This window comes from Cottoperca gobio, chromosome 14, assembly GCF_900634415.1.
Source record: "Cottoperca gobio chromosome 14, fCotGob3.1, whole genome shotgun sequence".
Lineage (NCBI taxonomy): Eukaryota > Metazoa > Chordata > Actinopteri > Perciformes > Bovichtidae > Cottoperca > Cottoperca gobio.
This window is the reverse complement of record NC_041368.1, coordinates 21,242,496-21,259,436: the sequence shown is the minus strand read 5'-3', so window position 1 is coordinate 21,259,436 and position 16,941 is coordinate 21,242,496. Positions and strand designations below refer to the sequence as shown.

The 16,941-nt window shown below is 42.6% G+C and overlaps 1 protein-coding gene across 1 annotated transcript in view; it reads left to right on the top strand.

The window, feature by feature from the left end:
* The window catches only part of wwc1 (WW and C2 domain containing 1), a 39,384-nt gene that overhangs the window by 6,679 nt on the left and 15,764 nt on the right, over positions 1-16,941 (top strand). The window contains 8 exon segments of the mRNA XM_029448146.1: positions 4,662-4,771; positions 5,386-5,589; positions 5,768-5,844; positions 6,827-6,906; positions 12,403-12,532; positions 15,519-15,665; positions 16,521-16,619; positions 16,819-16,941. The exon segment at positions 16,819-16,941 is cut by the window's right edge and continues 9 nt beyond it. Coding sequence (XP_029304006.1) covers positions 4,662-4,771; positions 5,386-5,589; positions 5,768-5,844; positions 6,827-6,906; positions 12,403-12,532; positions 15,519-15,665; positions 16,521-16,619; positions 16,819-16,941 — 970 coding nt within the window.

Genomic DNA, 16,941 nt, shown 5'->3' with positions numbered 1-16,941 from the left:
GTTCTATTACAGCAATATTTATATTTATATATTAATATTTATCAAATAAATCTGCAATAAAAAAAGCATTCTGCCGCAGGCTCTTAAAACTTACTCAGAATATTAATGTTTCTGTCAAACTTCAAGAGGACTGAGAAGAGAAGAAAATCTCACGATGTAAAACAAAAACAATAAACGGCATCAGTCAAGTGGCCCATATAAATTCTTGGAAGTGCAACATCATCCAGTGAATGCATCTCGTCAGGTGAAAGGAATGTTATCTGGATAATGCACCGTCACTTCAGTGGGGAGGGTTGTGTGCACAAAGACTTTGGCAGATACATTTTATTTGGATGCTTTTCCAGTTAAGCATAATGGATTATAAGTGTGTGTGTGTGTGTGTGTTTTTACTGTTGGACCTTGAGCGGCTGTGAAGTGTAGTTGGAAGCCTCATAACTCGACTTGAGGAATTTATACGCCGTCTGACTCACCGTTCAGATATGCAGCCCGCCTCTCTGTGTGTTTGCACGCTGCCGCACGCTTTGTCAGTTTGCATTAGAGCCGGGGCCCGGCCTCGCTGTTTACCTTGGTATGCGAAACCTGGCGGTGTGTGTATGTGTGTGTGTGTACTTGGCTTTGCCTGATATTGTGTTTTAGAGGCTGATACTGCACCTGTATTGATATCCTGCAAATTCATTTCTGACCACTTTGATGCCAAAACATCACAAGAATTCAGAGTTTTAGTCTCAGATAAGCTTCTTAAAAAAAAAAAAAGAACCATGCAGACCATCATGTGACAATCTCCACTGAAACCCATACTTATTAATTGGTAGGTTTAGCAGTTATATAAGGCAGTTACCCACTCTAAAGTAGGAGGATAAAGATTTTATTGGCTCATACATGTGGCTAATTTGTGTTAGAAAAAGTAAATGTACAGAGAAAATACAACTTTACTGCAGGTGTTTTCATTTGTGTTCATCCCGGCTGTAGTCGGGGTTGACCCTTGGCACAAGACATTGAGTGCATGTGCGCACTTCACTAACCTGCCATAAAACCTTGTATGAGCAACATTTCAGTGCTCGGGCTGGTCAACGAGCAGGTGGAGGACCGGCAACACTGCAAGTCATCCATGTGACACAAAGCTGTTTCTATCTGATGTCAAAGATGCCAGCCTCAAAGTTGTCTGTAATGACTGTGGAAGCAAGAGAACTTACCTATCGCACATATTTAATTAAAAACAATTGCTGTTGAAGTCTGTGTAGACACGAGGGGCATTACCACAATGTCAAGACAGTCAAATGAGCGTGTACATATAACCCAACATTAGTCTCTCCTCATGTCCCTACATGGCCAGTCATTGACAGTCATGGTATGTGCCACCAGTAGTTCTATCAAGGTCAAAGTTTCCGGGGGAGAGATGAGTCATGCAATTTGCAAAAATAATGACACTGCAAATAAAAAAAGGATTAAACGCTAAAAGCTGCGTGCGTGCAGACTATCAACAAATACTTAGCTTAAAAGATTGGGCACTAAACGAGGCGCATATTTGCTTCGAATAATCTGGATTCAATTGAACCTTCACTAATTGCTATAAAAGCACTATATAAATGGAGTCCATTTACCGTGTGGTGCATTTCTTTGTGTGGATCTGGTTTATAAGAACATGGGTGGAAGTAGAATTAGATGTAATGCAATAAAAATATTATTAAATTAAAAGAATCCAGTATGTTTTAGAGCTATTTTAAGAGTTTTAGACATATTTTGATGATTCTCTGGATAATATCATGAATACCAATTACTTTGGACATAAAATGTTCACATCGCCTCATGCTGATGCAGAAAACAACCTAATTATAATATTTGACTTTAAAACTTTACTGTTGGAAAACGAATAAATACCTGTGAATGAACAAGTGCCAGAACAAACCGGGTCATTGTTGTGGTACTATCCAGGTATTTGATATTGAATATTTATTATCTCTATGATAGTTTCTGTCCACTATTACCTGAGCGCTCCCACATCCACGGCGGACAGTTAGACCACTAACTCAGTGGAGCATGTGAGACGCACTACAAGTGGCTATTGAGTGACTGACGGTGAAATGGAGGCCGGGTCGCCGCTGCCAGCTGGTCCCTTTGCTCCGAGGGAGAGCCCAGGTCAGCGACTCCCCTCGGCTCGCCGATTTAAGAGGATAGGATTTAGTGGGTGAGAGCAGAGAGGAATCAAATAATGGGATGTGGATGCCCAACCAGCCAACCAGCCGGCTTTTTTTTCTTCTTCTTTTTTTGGGGGGGGGGGGGGAGGATCAGCGGTTGGCAGAAGCCTCCCTGTTTTCCTGAGCTAAATTTAGAGCGGAGCTGAGGGGGTCTTCTCTGGGCCCCTTTTCATTATTCATCAGTTGAAAAAGGACCCAGTTGAGTTTCTCCTTTCAGCAGTGAGCCGCTGCTCGCTGTTTGTTTGTGTCTGCAGTCACCAAACACGAGAGGCAGCAGAGGAGAAAAGCCAAAGAGAAGAGCGGTTTTACTCGGCTGCTTGTCTCTCATCATGAAATCAATGCAAGGTGCTTTCTTTATACTAAAGTTAGGTTGTTTGCACATCCCATGGGAATATTCAGAAATATGTTGGTGGGGATTTGGGCAAAGTTTAGGGGAATAATGCATGTGATTTATACTTATTGACAGTCGGGATAGGCGTTGAACTAAATATTTGTCAGTGGCATGACCCTGGTGGACCGGAGGGATCTTATTTTTCTTCCACGTGATTTTAAAATGTCTTAAAAAAAACGGCGTCTGAGGGATCGTTGACCGATGATTGGACTCGACTTTCAGCAGCTTTACTAACACACTTTAAACCATCTGAGGTTTGATAGTCCCTGGATGGAGCATTGATCTCTTAGAAAAGCACTAATGTGCCCTTTAATACAATAACACTTAAAGTGCTGCTTCTTTTCCATCTATATTTCATATTTCCTTTGAGTAGTATCTTCGGTGTATGAATGGAGCTCATGAAAAGCCTTCTGAATGTTTAAATGAGACGAGAAGAACAAAGGATGTGATCTGGATCATATCAGCCCTGATGAATATTAATTACCAGTCGATGTAATCATCAAGTCTTTGGGAAACGTAAGGAATGATTTACTGGAGAACACTTCACGTAATTAGAAGTTGTAGTCGCACATTCCCTTCATCACGTGGTGATTGTCTGTTGCAGTAGAAACTGAGCAGGTAGGATTAAACTCTTTGGCTCTCTGAGACTCAGTAATGTCAAAGCTTGTAAGAGTGGTTGGATTGAGCATCGCGGCTGCAGTGAACTCTGTGTAAGGCCGCTGTAAGGCCCAGGGTTGCCCCAGAAACCTCCAGGCGATGCGTCAGCGCTGCTTGTGGAATGCCACGGGCCGGTTTCCTCCTATTGTGACCGACTAGAGAGACCCCCCCCCCCCCCCCCCCCCTTTCTCCTTTTCCCCCCTCGGAGGTGAATAGAGGACTCAGTGAAACACCAGACTACCCACCCCCTCCACACACACACACACACACACACACACACACACACACACACACACACACACACACACGACCTCCTCCTCCTGAAACTGCTTCCATTGAGCCGGGATGAATACATCTTTTAGTTTGGTCATTTTTTACTTTATAATATCTGTAGCGTCATGTTGGGGTTACTCCAGAATTCATTACAGTATAAATTGTAGGGCGAGTTTTACCTTTTCATACACAATTGATGGCTGCAACTAACAATTCTTTTCACAATAAATCTGTTGAAAAATGCCATCACGATTGACCTAAAGCTCTCGTTGACAAATTCCAAATAGAATAGCTAAAGATGTAGCTCTTTCCATGAAGTCAGAAGTTATTTGTCACGTCAAAGATAGGGTTGGAATGCACTTCCTGCGATGTCATTTGGGTGTTTATGAAAGTATGTGAGAAAGAAGTGCATCATCTCCAAGTGAAGGCAGGGCATTATGTCTCGCACGGTGGATTCATTCTCAAAACTCTGTGATTCAGCAGTGACTTGTAAAGATGCACACTGATCAGTTGTTTGAGAAGTGCGTTTGTGTGAAAGTCAGACAGTCTGAATGTATGAATTGTAAAAAGCTGGTTTTACATGTTCATTAATTATCATGTGACACATGCTATATGCTGTTCTACCTATTTTGTATATGTATATGAATTTGGAGTGAGAAGTTGGGACTTGGTTTCTGTTGACACACACACACACACACACACACACACACACACACACACACACACACACACACACACACACACACACACACACACTCACACACACATACCTACCCTTAAATGCTTTGTCAAAAACGGAGAAAGCTAATGGGAGTGTTTCATTAGTTTGTGTTGTTCTGAGGTGCAGACAAACACAAATACTTGTACCAGTTTGGACAAGTTTAGTTTGACAAATATTATTTATATTACAAAGTTTCCCAAAATCCCATAAATCATCTTGTTGGTGATTAGTTTTGTGTTGTCGTCATGTTCTGTGAGGCTCTATTAAAAACTGAGCACTGACGCTGTGCATGTGTTTCATGCATTATACATGTCCACATGAGACGTGCACATATACGGACATGTGTGTAAATATTGTGATTTATAATTGTTGTTTTCTGACTGATTCTGTTTCTGAATCTATTTCCTGATCCTGTTATGTTCAGGCACACGAAGCCTCTGACGTTTGCTGACTGCATCGGGGATGAGCTGCCGGTCGGTTGGGAGGAGGCGTATGACTCCGCCGTCGGACCGTACTATGTCGACCACAACACGAGTGAGTTTCCCGTTATGTGTTCTTGTTTCTGCTCATCTCTCTTTACCCCACTTACCGTATTCTTCACATAAACCTGGAAAAATAGTGTCTCAAGTATGCAACATGGATCACAACACTTCTAAATATATATATATATATATATATATATATATATATATATATATATATATATATATATATATATATATATATATATATATATATATATATATATATATATATATATATATATTTATTTCACAATAGTCCACTGGCCAGTCAATTGTTTCAATTGTTCATTTGGATACAGACATTCTAATTATGAGGAAGTTACTTATCAGTCTTCAACATTGGTATGTCGAATCTTGACGTGTATTTTAAAGTTAACCAGAATAAATACAGGTCATGTGATACGTCTGATAACTCATCTCTGACTCATGTTTGACATCATTTGAAAATATTCAACAACAGGATTGTTCTCTGTTGATTTAAACTCTGTAAATCAGATCGTCCTAATTTAAATATGAAATGTGCAAACCAACAAGCAGGTTTGTTTTCTTTGCTCAAATCCTGTTATCTAGATCTCCTCTTCTTCCTCCACTCATTGTCTTCCTCCTCATCTTCTTCTCCTGCAGAGAGCACGCAGCTGGAGGACCCGCGGGCCCAGTGGCAGCGGGAGCAGGAGTTTATGCTGCGGGACTACCTGGCCGTGGCTCGCGACGCGCTCAGCGCCCAGAAGGAGATTTACCAGGTGAAGGAGCAGAGGCTCCGCCTGGCGCAGCAGGAGTACCGGCAGCTCAATGATGCGTGGAAGGACAAGTCGACGTCACAGACCAGCTGTGAGTAGTGTGGAGGGACCGAGCAGGAGAAACCAACAGACGGTGGAACTCAGAAATTTAAGGACATTTTTGGAAATGAGAAATGGAAGGGGATTTAGGAAATGGGATGTGATATATGTTATATATAAGGTGGCGTTCTTTAACACCTCCTCTTTCGTTCTTCTTATCTTTCCTGCAGTGAATTCCAGATCGTCCTCGTCCAGCAAGTATGACCCAGACATCCTAAAAGCAGAAATAGCCACAGCCAAAAGTCGGGTAAGAGCCTCTCCTTCCTGTTTCAACTTCGTCTGACTGATGCCTGATCTACTAAACGTAAAATAAATGTTTCTTATTAAGGATTTATGGCTAAAATATCACAACACGTGAAAAGCACATCTTCAAAATGCTTGGTTTTTTTGTCCAAACCCCAAAGAAACTATTTGAGTCTAAAAACAGAATCATCTTCACGTTGGAGAAGATGGAACTGGATATCTAATTATTTCAGCACTATGTCTTTTAAAACGTTGACCTTTAACCCTCACTGTCAGTAGTTTCTATTTTCATAGCTATTATGTCTTCAGGTAAAATGATTAAAACATTTGAAAATCAAAATGCCATTAATTCTCTGCTTCCAGCTCCTCAAATATAAATATAGTTCGATTTTTGGGCATTTACTATTTTCTGTTTTAATATAAAATATAATATAATAACAGGCAATTAATAATAATAAATGATTCAATAATGAATGTATCTACTAACAAGTGTGTTCTTCCTCTGTGCCATAGAGCTCCATTGTTGTTCAAAGTGTCATTAAAAACATATAGTGAGCCTCTCTGTCGCTCGGAGTGACATGAACACACACACTGCAGTTTATTTGACCACACACACACACACACACACACACACACACACACACACACACCGTCCTGCTGCCCCAAATGCTCACTAGAGCACCAAATGTGTATTAATCCACAGCTGGAAAAAAGGTCTCCAACAAAAACCTCGTTTACTTCCTGTCTTATTACTTATCATATAGAAAAACACACCTATATTTGTGAGACTTTAATATTCAGTAGGAAGCAGTGGGCTTCAGTCTGAGAGACACAGACAGGGTGGAGAAGTCGGAAAGAGACGGACTAACACATTTGGGCGTTTTGCGAGATCTTTTGGCAATAACAAACATACAAAATATCACTGGCCTTATTCTTTTAAAAACATTTTCCCAACACTAATATCTGTCGTCATCTCTGTGTCTCAGGTGAACAAGCTGAAGCGGGACCTGGCCTGTATGAAGCAGGAGCTGCAGCACAAAGAACAAGGCTTTGAGACCCTCAAAGAGTAAGTGTTGCAACCTGACGTCCTCACGCAGACACCGATGCACTTGTCCTGCCTGTTTTCTCTCTCTGTCATGGAGGTATTTGTTTCTCATGTGCGCTCTCGTATTCACTCCTGGAAGCTCTCCAGTCTATCCTCCTCTCCACCTTGAGTTCCTGCCGAAGGGCATTTTGACAGGTATATTTGTTGACGGCCGACTCTGGGATTAGATCCTCGCACTTGATGCTACCACCAGCCGTCCTAATTTAATTTGACGAGCAAAGCAAGACAGTCGGAATCTGACTTGAATAGCAAGTATGTGTTTGACCTTCCCTCTGTCTTTACAGATTTACCTTCTGCCTGCAAAACTCCTTCGACTCACATGTACTGTGTAGTGGAGGAAGTTTCAGGGCAATCTTTAGCCCTCTCCTAATTTTCCAATTCCCAACTCCCCAGAGCCCAAAACCAAAGACATGTACAATGATAGAGAACAGAGAAGAGCAGCAGAACCAGAACCTGTGTAGTGTTTATGCTTATACTTAAATGATTAATACATGAACATGTTCCTCTTCAACAAGTGCTTTATGCGTCACATCTTTCTGTTCCAGACTATGTCAGGGTCAAAGAATAAGGTCCCTTGATTGGATCATTTGTAAATCCTCGACATCATGTTTCGCTGACAGGGATAATAAAACCATGATGTGTGTCGGGTTGGGGGCGCCCTTAACTATTTCTCAGATTTGAGTGACAGCGCCAAAATAACACACCATTTGACGAAATCTAAAAAGGAATTGCATCTGCACATGGACTATAACACCAGTGACTCGTGACTTTATTTGCACTTGAGCCTTTTGACTTGAAAATGCTCGATACCTTCCGCGAAGCTTAAAGTTAAAAAAGTGTTTCTATGTGCCGCGAATCAATTAATATCCCTTTATCGACTAACGTTAACGCTGTTTATTCCCAGCAAGTCGACACTTAATTCCCCAGATCCACTTTGTTTGAACCAAATAGAAGAGTTGGAAGAGATTCTACCAAAGATTATTGTATTTACATCATCAAAATCCAAATGGCAGTATACAAAACGTGTCCGGTCCAAATTGGTGAAGAGCGCATTATGACTTGTTCAAGACCCAGAACGTAGGACCTGTCAGACTTGACTTGGGACTTGAGTGCAAAGACTTGAGACCTCTCTACTCGCTCTATCGTGCTCTTTCTTCAAAACCCTTAGCCATGTCTCCACCTGATTTGTCTTATCCTTATCAATGACAGCATCACTCAGGCATCCCAGAATAGTTTTTATCATTTAGAAATGAAGCAGTCAAGAACCCTGTGTTGGACTTCCCCCAGTTCAACATCCTGTTGAACAGTAAATGTGAATCCGTCGAGGGAACGTACGAGAGCTAGTGAGAAACCTTACCTTGCTTATCACCTCGGTTATTGCCTCAGCATTATCGCACATTCCATCCCATCATTAAACACTAACACCTCTATAAACGCAGCAACGGAACAACGGCTGAAGAATGTGGATTTAAGAGGAAACACCCCTTTCCATCTGACCTACTTCTACAGCTCAGACTATGAAGCGAGTTCGTCCGGAAAGGTGCAAAAGGTGTACCGGTGAAGCCATCGGAGGACGAAGCAGATTTGAAAGGGACACATTCTTCCATTTGTTCTTCATGTCAGGCTGTGATGTTTTTGAAATTCACCACATTGGAAAGTTGACCTGCAGAGCCGCTGTCAGTCGATGTTGAATTGAACAGGAATGTCCGGTCTGTTTGTCTTGCCTCACGCAGCACAGGGAGAGTGTCAGGAGGATTAAAGAGTAGCCGAGGCAGAGTGGTTGGACAGCATTCCCCCGTGACTTTCCTCTCCTGTTACAGTCATCAGACGGCATTCAACAACCAATCACTGTTTGCAGAAGTACGAATAGGCTTAGTCTGGAATGCAGCCGAACACTCGGCTCCTGTTAAGATTTCACAAAATACTGGTGCATGAGAGGGTGACTTATGATGATGTTTTCTGATACGAAGAAACAGAGAAGGAACAATATAATTATACACTGTATAGACAACCCTGTCCATATACTTTAGTGGGCTGTTGTCTGGGACTCTTTCTTGTTTTCGGTTATTATGTCCCTTTGTACCAATGAACATTTAGAATATCTTAGACCAGCGGCTCCCAACCTGCAAAGATGATTGTTGAAAACACATTTGTATCCCTCAGTGTGATGCTATTATATTCAGATTTTCCTCTAATCTTTGGTCTTTTGCGTGCGATTTATTGGTACAGCACTTCAAAAACAACCGGTAGACTTTAGGGCTGCGTATCGGCCTTAACAACCCAATACCAAGTAGTATCACAACTCAAACAATAACAGCATTCATTGCTTTTCGTTCCAAGATCTAGAAATGAATGACTGTTTGTATGGTTCTGCTCACAGCCAATCACAACAAACATTCTTTAATACAGTCTGTGGTGTCGTGGGGGGAAAAAAAGGTATCAAATAACTGCTATTGTCCTTTTTCACAAGTGTAGACATTACTTCGTTTTTAGGGGATCACAAGCCGACAAGGCTGGGAACCACTGTGTACGACAATAGTGTGCTTCCAACAGTTTGTGTTTGTACTGAACATCACAATGCCCCCGTGCACAAAACCAGCTCCATTAAGAAAGAACTTGACTGGCCTGCACAGAGTCCTGACCTCAACCCCATCCAACACCTCAGGGATGGACTGGAATGCCGACAGCGGGCCAGGCGTTACACCCAACATCAGTGTCGGACCTTTAAAATCTCAGAGAATAAACCTGATGATGGTTTCTATGGATTTCTATCAGATTGGACTTGAATACTTGAACAGAAAGCCTTCATCACAAGAGTTTTGAGCCACACGTTTTGGGCCTTTACCAGGCAGAGAGGTTCTAACAGAAGACAGATTCTTGGCCCGTACTAGAGACTAAAGCCTCTTTCACATATGCACTGCGACCCTGAAGTTATCTAGAATTGACAGCGAGCGAGAGGACGTGTTGAAGACGTTTCCATGTGACTGGCGTGAAACCGGAAGAAAGAAGGGTCCCTTAGACGAAATAACAAATTATAGGAGAAGACAAATTCATGGATCGGCAAGAGAGTTGTTTAGAACTACATTACGAACCGGCTACGTGGCCGCGAACGATGATCAGACCTGATTCCCCCTGATACTGTCCGCAGTTCATTAGAGGAAAAGGCTCTTAGCGTCAGCATTTCTCCAACTTTGCTTTGCCAATTACGTCCATTGTTTCTCACAATCAATTCAAAACCACTGCAGAACCCCTTTAAAACAATTATCAGTTAATATATCGCTTCGTGTCCTTTCGTCCACATGTACTGTACGACGTGGGGCGTTGTAAATGACAGGGCACTGCCTCCTCAGCCTAAAACTGTTATTAAACGTGTGAAGTCAGTTTTATGACTGTACCTAGTTAAGTGTTTCAGCTTGGTCAGTATCTGTTGAATGCCCTTCTTTCTCTCTGCGTTGTTGTAAAGAGGTCCTTGTGATTTTAATTATAAAAAGGTTCATAACAACGTTTTTACCCAACATAAGTCCGTGTTTGAGAAGGACTTAGAGAGGATTACTTGTTCTCTCTGCCTGTTACAGACAAGTGCCTCTCTCCCTCCCTCACTTCAAGGAAGAAGATAGAGAGGGAAAGGAAGGGAGAGAGAGAGAGAGAGAGAGGAGAGATAGAGAGAGAGAGAGAGCGCGAGAGAGGAGAGAGAGAGAGAGGGAGAGGGGGAGAGCGTAAAGAGACAAAAGAGACGATATGAAGTGCGAAAGGGGTGGGGAGAGAGCGAGAGAGAGAGAAAGGAGAAAGAGGAGAGAGAGTAGAGAGAGAGAGAGCGAGCGCCACCTGAGATAGAGCTCTAGATGAAGATGAAAAATGGTGGGGAAGGGGGAGAGAGGAGAGAGGGAGATCTAGCTCTTGTAGAGAGAGAGAGAGGAGAGAGGGACGAGAGAGAGATAGAGGAGAGAGAGATCTAGAGGAGATAAAGTAGAAATATGATATCGAAGGCATAGAGAGGCTATAGATCCGATATATATGGAGAGGAGATAGCGAGAGATATGCTAGATCTACAGAAAAGAGATATATATCAGATATCTCTATCTACTCTACTTCTCTATCTATTGCCTGATCTATGGTTTATAGCATAGACTCCAGTAGTATCTCCAACCATTAGCTCTTCATCTCTCTCTCTCTATCTCTCTCTTCTCCCTCTCGGTCTCTCTCTCCTCTCTTCTTCTCTCTCTCTCTCTCTCTCTCTCTCTCTCGCTCTCTCTCTCTCTCTCTCTGTCTCTGTCTCTCTCTGTCCGAACCCTCCCCCCCCTTCCCTCTCTGAAGAATGTGGAAGGACCTGTTATTCAGATGCATGCATGACTTGCTGATGACAGGGTTTACATAGCTGCTGCTGCCTCTGATGGCTGTTTCCTGAAGTGACTCTTCTGTCTGTTCTTCCTGCAGCAGGGTCGTCCCAGTCTGCCGACAGCCACTAACAGGATCTACTGTGTGTTAACTGGAAGTTACAAGTTTAACTTTAATCTTGTTCTTAAACTGATCAAGAGTCCAAACCAAGCCAGCTGTATGTGTAAACACATTGTACATGTGGAACAGTCTTTGTAGACAGGAGTGTGCAGACATCTCCTGCTCTACATGAACACCTGTTGTGTTTTAATACAGCCTTAGATATTTTCTCTGACCTGCTGTGGCTGCGAATGTTGTTATGAAATGTTTTTGTATGGTGTTGCACATATAAAGTGTGATTGTTGTGCTGCAGGAGGCAACATCAGAGCTGCAGCACTCTGTCACTACTGCAGCTACTGTAGCTTCTCATCATCGTCTCATGTTTTTCAATTTTAGCAAAGAAATTATGAATTTAAATGAATTAATCATTTTTAATTGGCTAATCCCTCCATCCACGTTATGCTGCGTATCCAGGTCCAGTTCATGTTATTACATTAATGATATCATTAGGACTTAACTTCTGGAGGTCCTGAAAGTTAATATAATAATAAATTATTCTAGGTAACATCGTCCACCCTGGTTTTCCATCATACTTTCATATGATCATGAGTAAAATGTTAACGGCAAAGACCTCAAAGAAGAAAGTAACTATAAGAGCAGAGAATCAAAGGAGCAGCTTGGAAAGCTTGTGTAAGGCCAGTGAAGCCTGCCTCCTGAAGGCCGTGGTTACACTGGGCAGCTTTACCTCGACACCTAGTGTAACCGTATGACACTGAGTCAACGTGTTGCTGTGACGCTCAGCTGATCCAGTTCCTTGTGCAAACACTAAAGAGAGCAGCTAATGGAAAGTCGTTAGATCTTTGAGACTGATTATCTGTCCCGAGCAGCTGGCAGTGAATGAGGTGATCTCGGGACATTTTGACAGGATGATTGGTTGTTGCTGAAACCCTAACGCTACTTGCTTTGTGTCCCCCCCCCCCCCTCCTTTCTCTATGGCTCTGCCCCCTCCTCATGATCCCCCAGGATTGACCAGAAGGTGTCCAACAGCCCGTATGGTTACAAGCTGCAGGAGGCACAGACTATACTCAGCGAGGTCCGCTCCATTCGAGATGTCATCAGCTCTGGGGAGAAGGAGAAGCAGGAACTCATGCAGGTACAAAGACATTTGTAAAGGTGGAAGTCAAGTCACGGAGACGAGCCCATAACTCCAAAAGCAGATGTTGATCATTAAGACCCTTAAGCCACTGAATTAAGCTTGTTGTGGAGGTAAGGTCAGGGAAACATAGTTAGCGACTGCACAGGTTCAGTGCATTCGAAGTGCCGTCATTTTGTTCTCAGAATTGGAACAAATAGTTTTTGTACTCACTCATCCAAGACTGAGCCAAAAAGAAAGCAACCAACTCAAACACGAGTCAACTTAAGTGCAAGTCTGTTATGTATGTAAAAGCTTAGCCTTGTTTAAAGGTCGCTGAAGGCGGGACGTTGAGTTGATCAGCTCCAGTATCAACTCTTTGACGAACAAAGGAAGAAAGGAAAGAGGAGAGCGATAATCCAAACACTGACATGTGATACCAAGAGCCACGCGGATCATGTCAGAAAAATCACAGCAAGGCCACATCCTGATGAGCATCTATTCACACAAGTAAAATGACTAAATATTGCTGTAGTGTGTGTGGACTCTCATCCCAGGTAGGAAATAGTCCCTAAATAGACTGACAAGTAGCAAGGACCAGGCGCTGACTTAATAACCTCAAGATGGACTTTGCAGCGAGCTACAGTACAACACTCGCCTCGATAAGCCGTGGCAGGCGGTGGATTGTGACGAAGAGTAAGAATATTAAATGAACAAGGCCGTGTGAGGCGAGGAGATGAGGGCGTCCGATGAGACCCGGGAGAGTCTTTCGAGTGTTAAAACACTTTACATTATATTGCGGTGAGAAAAGGGCCAGATGCACTAAAAGCAGATTTAGTGACCCGGAGTAGCTGAGGCTGCAGCGAGGCAGGTGGTGCTTTAGCGTTTCGCCTCAGTCGCTGTGTTGACAGCCCGTCGAGTTCACTCAGGAGGAGACGAGAGTTGTGTTTGTGAGGATCCGTGGGAGATGAGTTTTCTGGAAAGTGAAAAGCATTTTGCCGACGGCAGCGACATTTATCAAGCGTGTGGTTTTATTTGCTTTGTGGCTCGTGTGGTATAAACTCTTGAGTGGAAAGTAAAGAGCTGCATCCGCGGGCAGTCGGCCTTTTTCTTCTTCTTTGTTTGAGTTTGGAAAACAATTGAACGATGTAGGGCTGCACATAGGTATCCTTTCGATTATCAGATGTCTGTGTGTTGAATTATTTTGTCTATAAAATGTCAGGAAATAGCAAAAACCTCTGCTTTTGATTGCCCATTAATCCAAAACACAAATATATTTTCCAGGTGATGTGCAATGATATAAAACCAAAGAAACGCTGCTGAAGTTTGTTCTGGTTGCCTGGAGACCTTAAGTTCAAGGTCCAATGTGCTTCATTTGCATGAATGAAAATCTCCCCTCCTTTGCTGCGTTAACTCCATGTTTCCAACATGGCTGCCGTGTGCATTAACGTTAAATGATGGCACTTGGAGTCCACAGGCTGCTGCAGGTAAGAGGGGAGTGGAGACCAGCACCAGCTCTCGTGCAACAAATGGCAAACAACAATGAATTGTTTCTATTTTGCTTATACACCACAAATCATCCTTTTTATTGCCTCGAGGCTCAATTTGAGTCTTCTCCAACATGCAGATGTTCTTTGATGCTGCAGGCACAAACACGCCCGCACAGCATATTAAACAGTATGAATGTCGAATGTCTATAAATCTTCTCCTACCAGTTTGAGCATTTTAGACTCCAGGGCTAAATAAAAAAGACTTGACTATATTCCAGCACACACGTATAGATTTAAATATCAGGTATTCTCAGGCTGCAGACTCTGTTTGGAGGTAGAGTGAGGAGAACGCGTTCAATAAAACATACTCTGCTCTGTGGACTCCTCTGCCTCCCTCTTCCTCCCCCTCCCTTCCCCTTAAGATCTGCAGCTGACAGCTCAGTCTGTGAGATTGTCTGTTCACATATGTGTGTGTGAGATGGATAATTAGAGCTTCTTACTAACATGCCTCACTGACAGCTACAGTTTTAAAACAGTTAGTCAAATAACGGATTAGTCCATCGACAGAAAATGTAATCATCGACTTTAATAGTCTTTCAAGCAAAAACACACTAAATATTCTGTTGTTCCTGCTTCTGGTTTGTGACAATGTGCAGCTTTTCTTCATCTCATGGGATCACGATCTTGCTCTGTGGACATATTGCGACGCTCCGCAGCAAACGAGAGGTTTGAAATGCAAAGAAGACTGCATCCTCTCAACCTGTTGTCCTTTACCAGAGTCCTCAGAGCAGATGTAGGTCTGACGATCACACAGTGTAGGAGTTCTGGGTAATGAAATCCATCAGATACAAATGTAAACACTTGTCTCCGTCTGCCCTTCTCTACAACAGCCACGCGGCGCTTTACACTGAAACATTGCTACATCAAGGCTCGGGAAGAGACGACTATCGTCCTCTTGAACACGTCATCAGAGAGGTGTTTTTGAGCCTCATCTGAAAAGCAAAGATAAGGTGCATTCCACAGCAGGCATCAAAATGAACTGCAGAGCCGTATAAGATATTCATCGCGGCTGTAAAGATGAAAGGATGACTGCGGCAGCCGTCACTGCTGCTGCATCACTAACAAATGGGGAACAAGCAGCAAACACAGAGGAGGTAGTTGTGTTGTTGTTGCACTGAACAGTTTTGTGATGCTCTTTGCCCCGAGCAGCTCACACTCCATGCACAGTGAGCGGCACGATCTTCACCTCACAATCATCTTTGTACCTGATTCCTAGAAGCTTCAGTTCCTTGGACAAAATGTTTGATTCAGTCCTGTATTCAATCTCATTCTTAAATCTCACATCTTAACTTCATACGGTGTAATAGCGTTACTTTATCTATCTTCTTCCTCTGTCCCTAATCACATCCTGTTCTTATTCCCCGGGTGGCTGCGGCGTCCCAGTTCCTCCCTCTCCCTGATCAGTGATTCATGTAATCTGCAGCAAACCCCCGTTTTTGTCTCTTGTGTTCCTCCAGAAACTGGCGGTGCTGAAGGACAGTTTCCAGCTGGACTCGGGCTCCCAGCAGGAGCTGTGGGGCAGCAGCCCGTCGCTCGCCAACTCGGAGCTGTCCATCCCTCGGCTCTACTCCGACGCCGGCTCGCAGACCGACATCCCCGCCGAGGTGAGTCGCGGGCGGGTTCTCCGTTTCTCCAGCAACAGCATTAAGAGAGGCCTCGCTGAGGCTGGGTATTAAACCTCAAAGGTCTTTCTGAGTGCAAAGCAGCGACTTTAAAACAGCGGAGCACTGAAAGTTAGCTCTGAAGAATGTTTTAGTTCTGTGCATTTATTGTTTAGGTGGATTTTGTCTGATTTTAATTCAGAATTTTGTTGATTTTTCCTCATTTCTGGGCGATAATTAATTAATAAATAATAATAATAATAGAAATAATGTGATTATTTATCGTTTTTTTATTGGAATGAAAATGAATATATCGAAATATTGTGATACACAATTACGTCTTAATTTATAATAATAATTTGTGAAATAGTTCATTAATTAAATATTATAGGAAATCAAATTAAAATAATCCATAAATACAGATTTATTTATATCTGTATTTATGGATTATTTTAATTTTATTTCCTATAATTTTTACTCGAAACTGTTAGTTTTGCACTAAAGTGGTTAAATAATTGAGAAAACATTTAATTATATTCACACAGGACTGGTGTATACAAACATTACCATTTATTTCATATAGATAATAATTATTTATTGACAGAAAACATGCTATATCTTGATATGTACCGTTATTGAAATATGAAATGATGTCGCGATAGAAGAACTCTAATTTGACTTCTTTAATACGAAACATTCTTAAACAGCTGTCCCCTACTTTGGGAACCACTGGATTAAACTAAATGTATATAAAGATCAGAATAAGCAATAATAATAATAATAATAATAATAATGTAATAATGTCATTTATGATAATATACCATTCACAATATGTGTTAATATTCTGTTTGTGTTCAGTTCATGACCAGCACCAACAAACTGGCAGAGAAGGTCCGTGTGAGTCTGAAGTACGAGGAGGCCAAGAGAAGGTACGCATGACTCTGGGAAGAGGAACGTGTGTGTGTGTGTGTGTGTGTGTGTGTGTGTGTGTGTGTGTGTGATTGATGGCTTGAATAGTCTATAATTGTAGGCAAAGGCAACTAGTGATTCGACTGACGTTAGTCTTCATCAGTTTCTCTTTGTTTGTTCCTCCCTCTAGCCTCTTCTTCCTTTCCTCCCGTTCCCGTCCTCGGCTCTGAGTCGCCACCCATCCGAGGTGCCGGTGCAGATCGCCAAACTGGACAGCGAGGCGTGGCCGGGGCTGCTGGACCCGGAGCGAGACCGCCTCATCCTCATTAACGAGAACGAGGCAAGCCAGTCCACCCCACCTGAGCAGAGA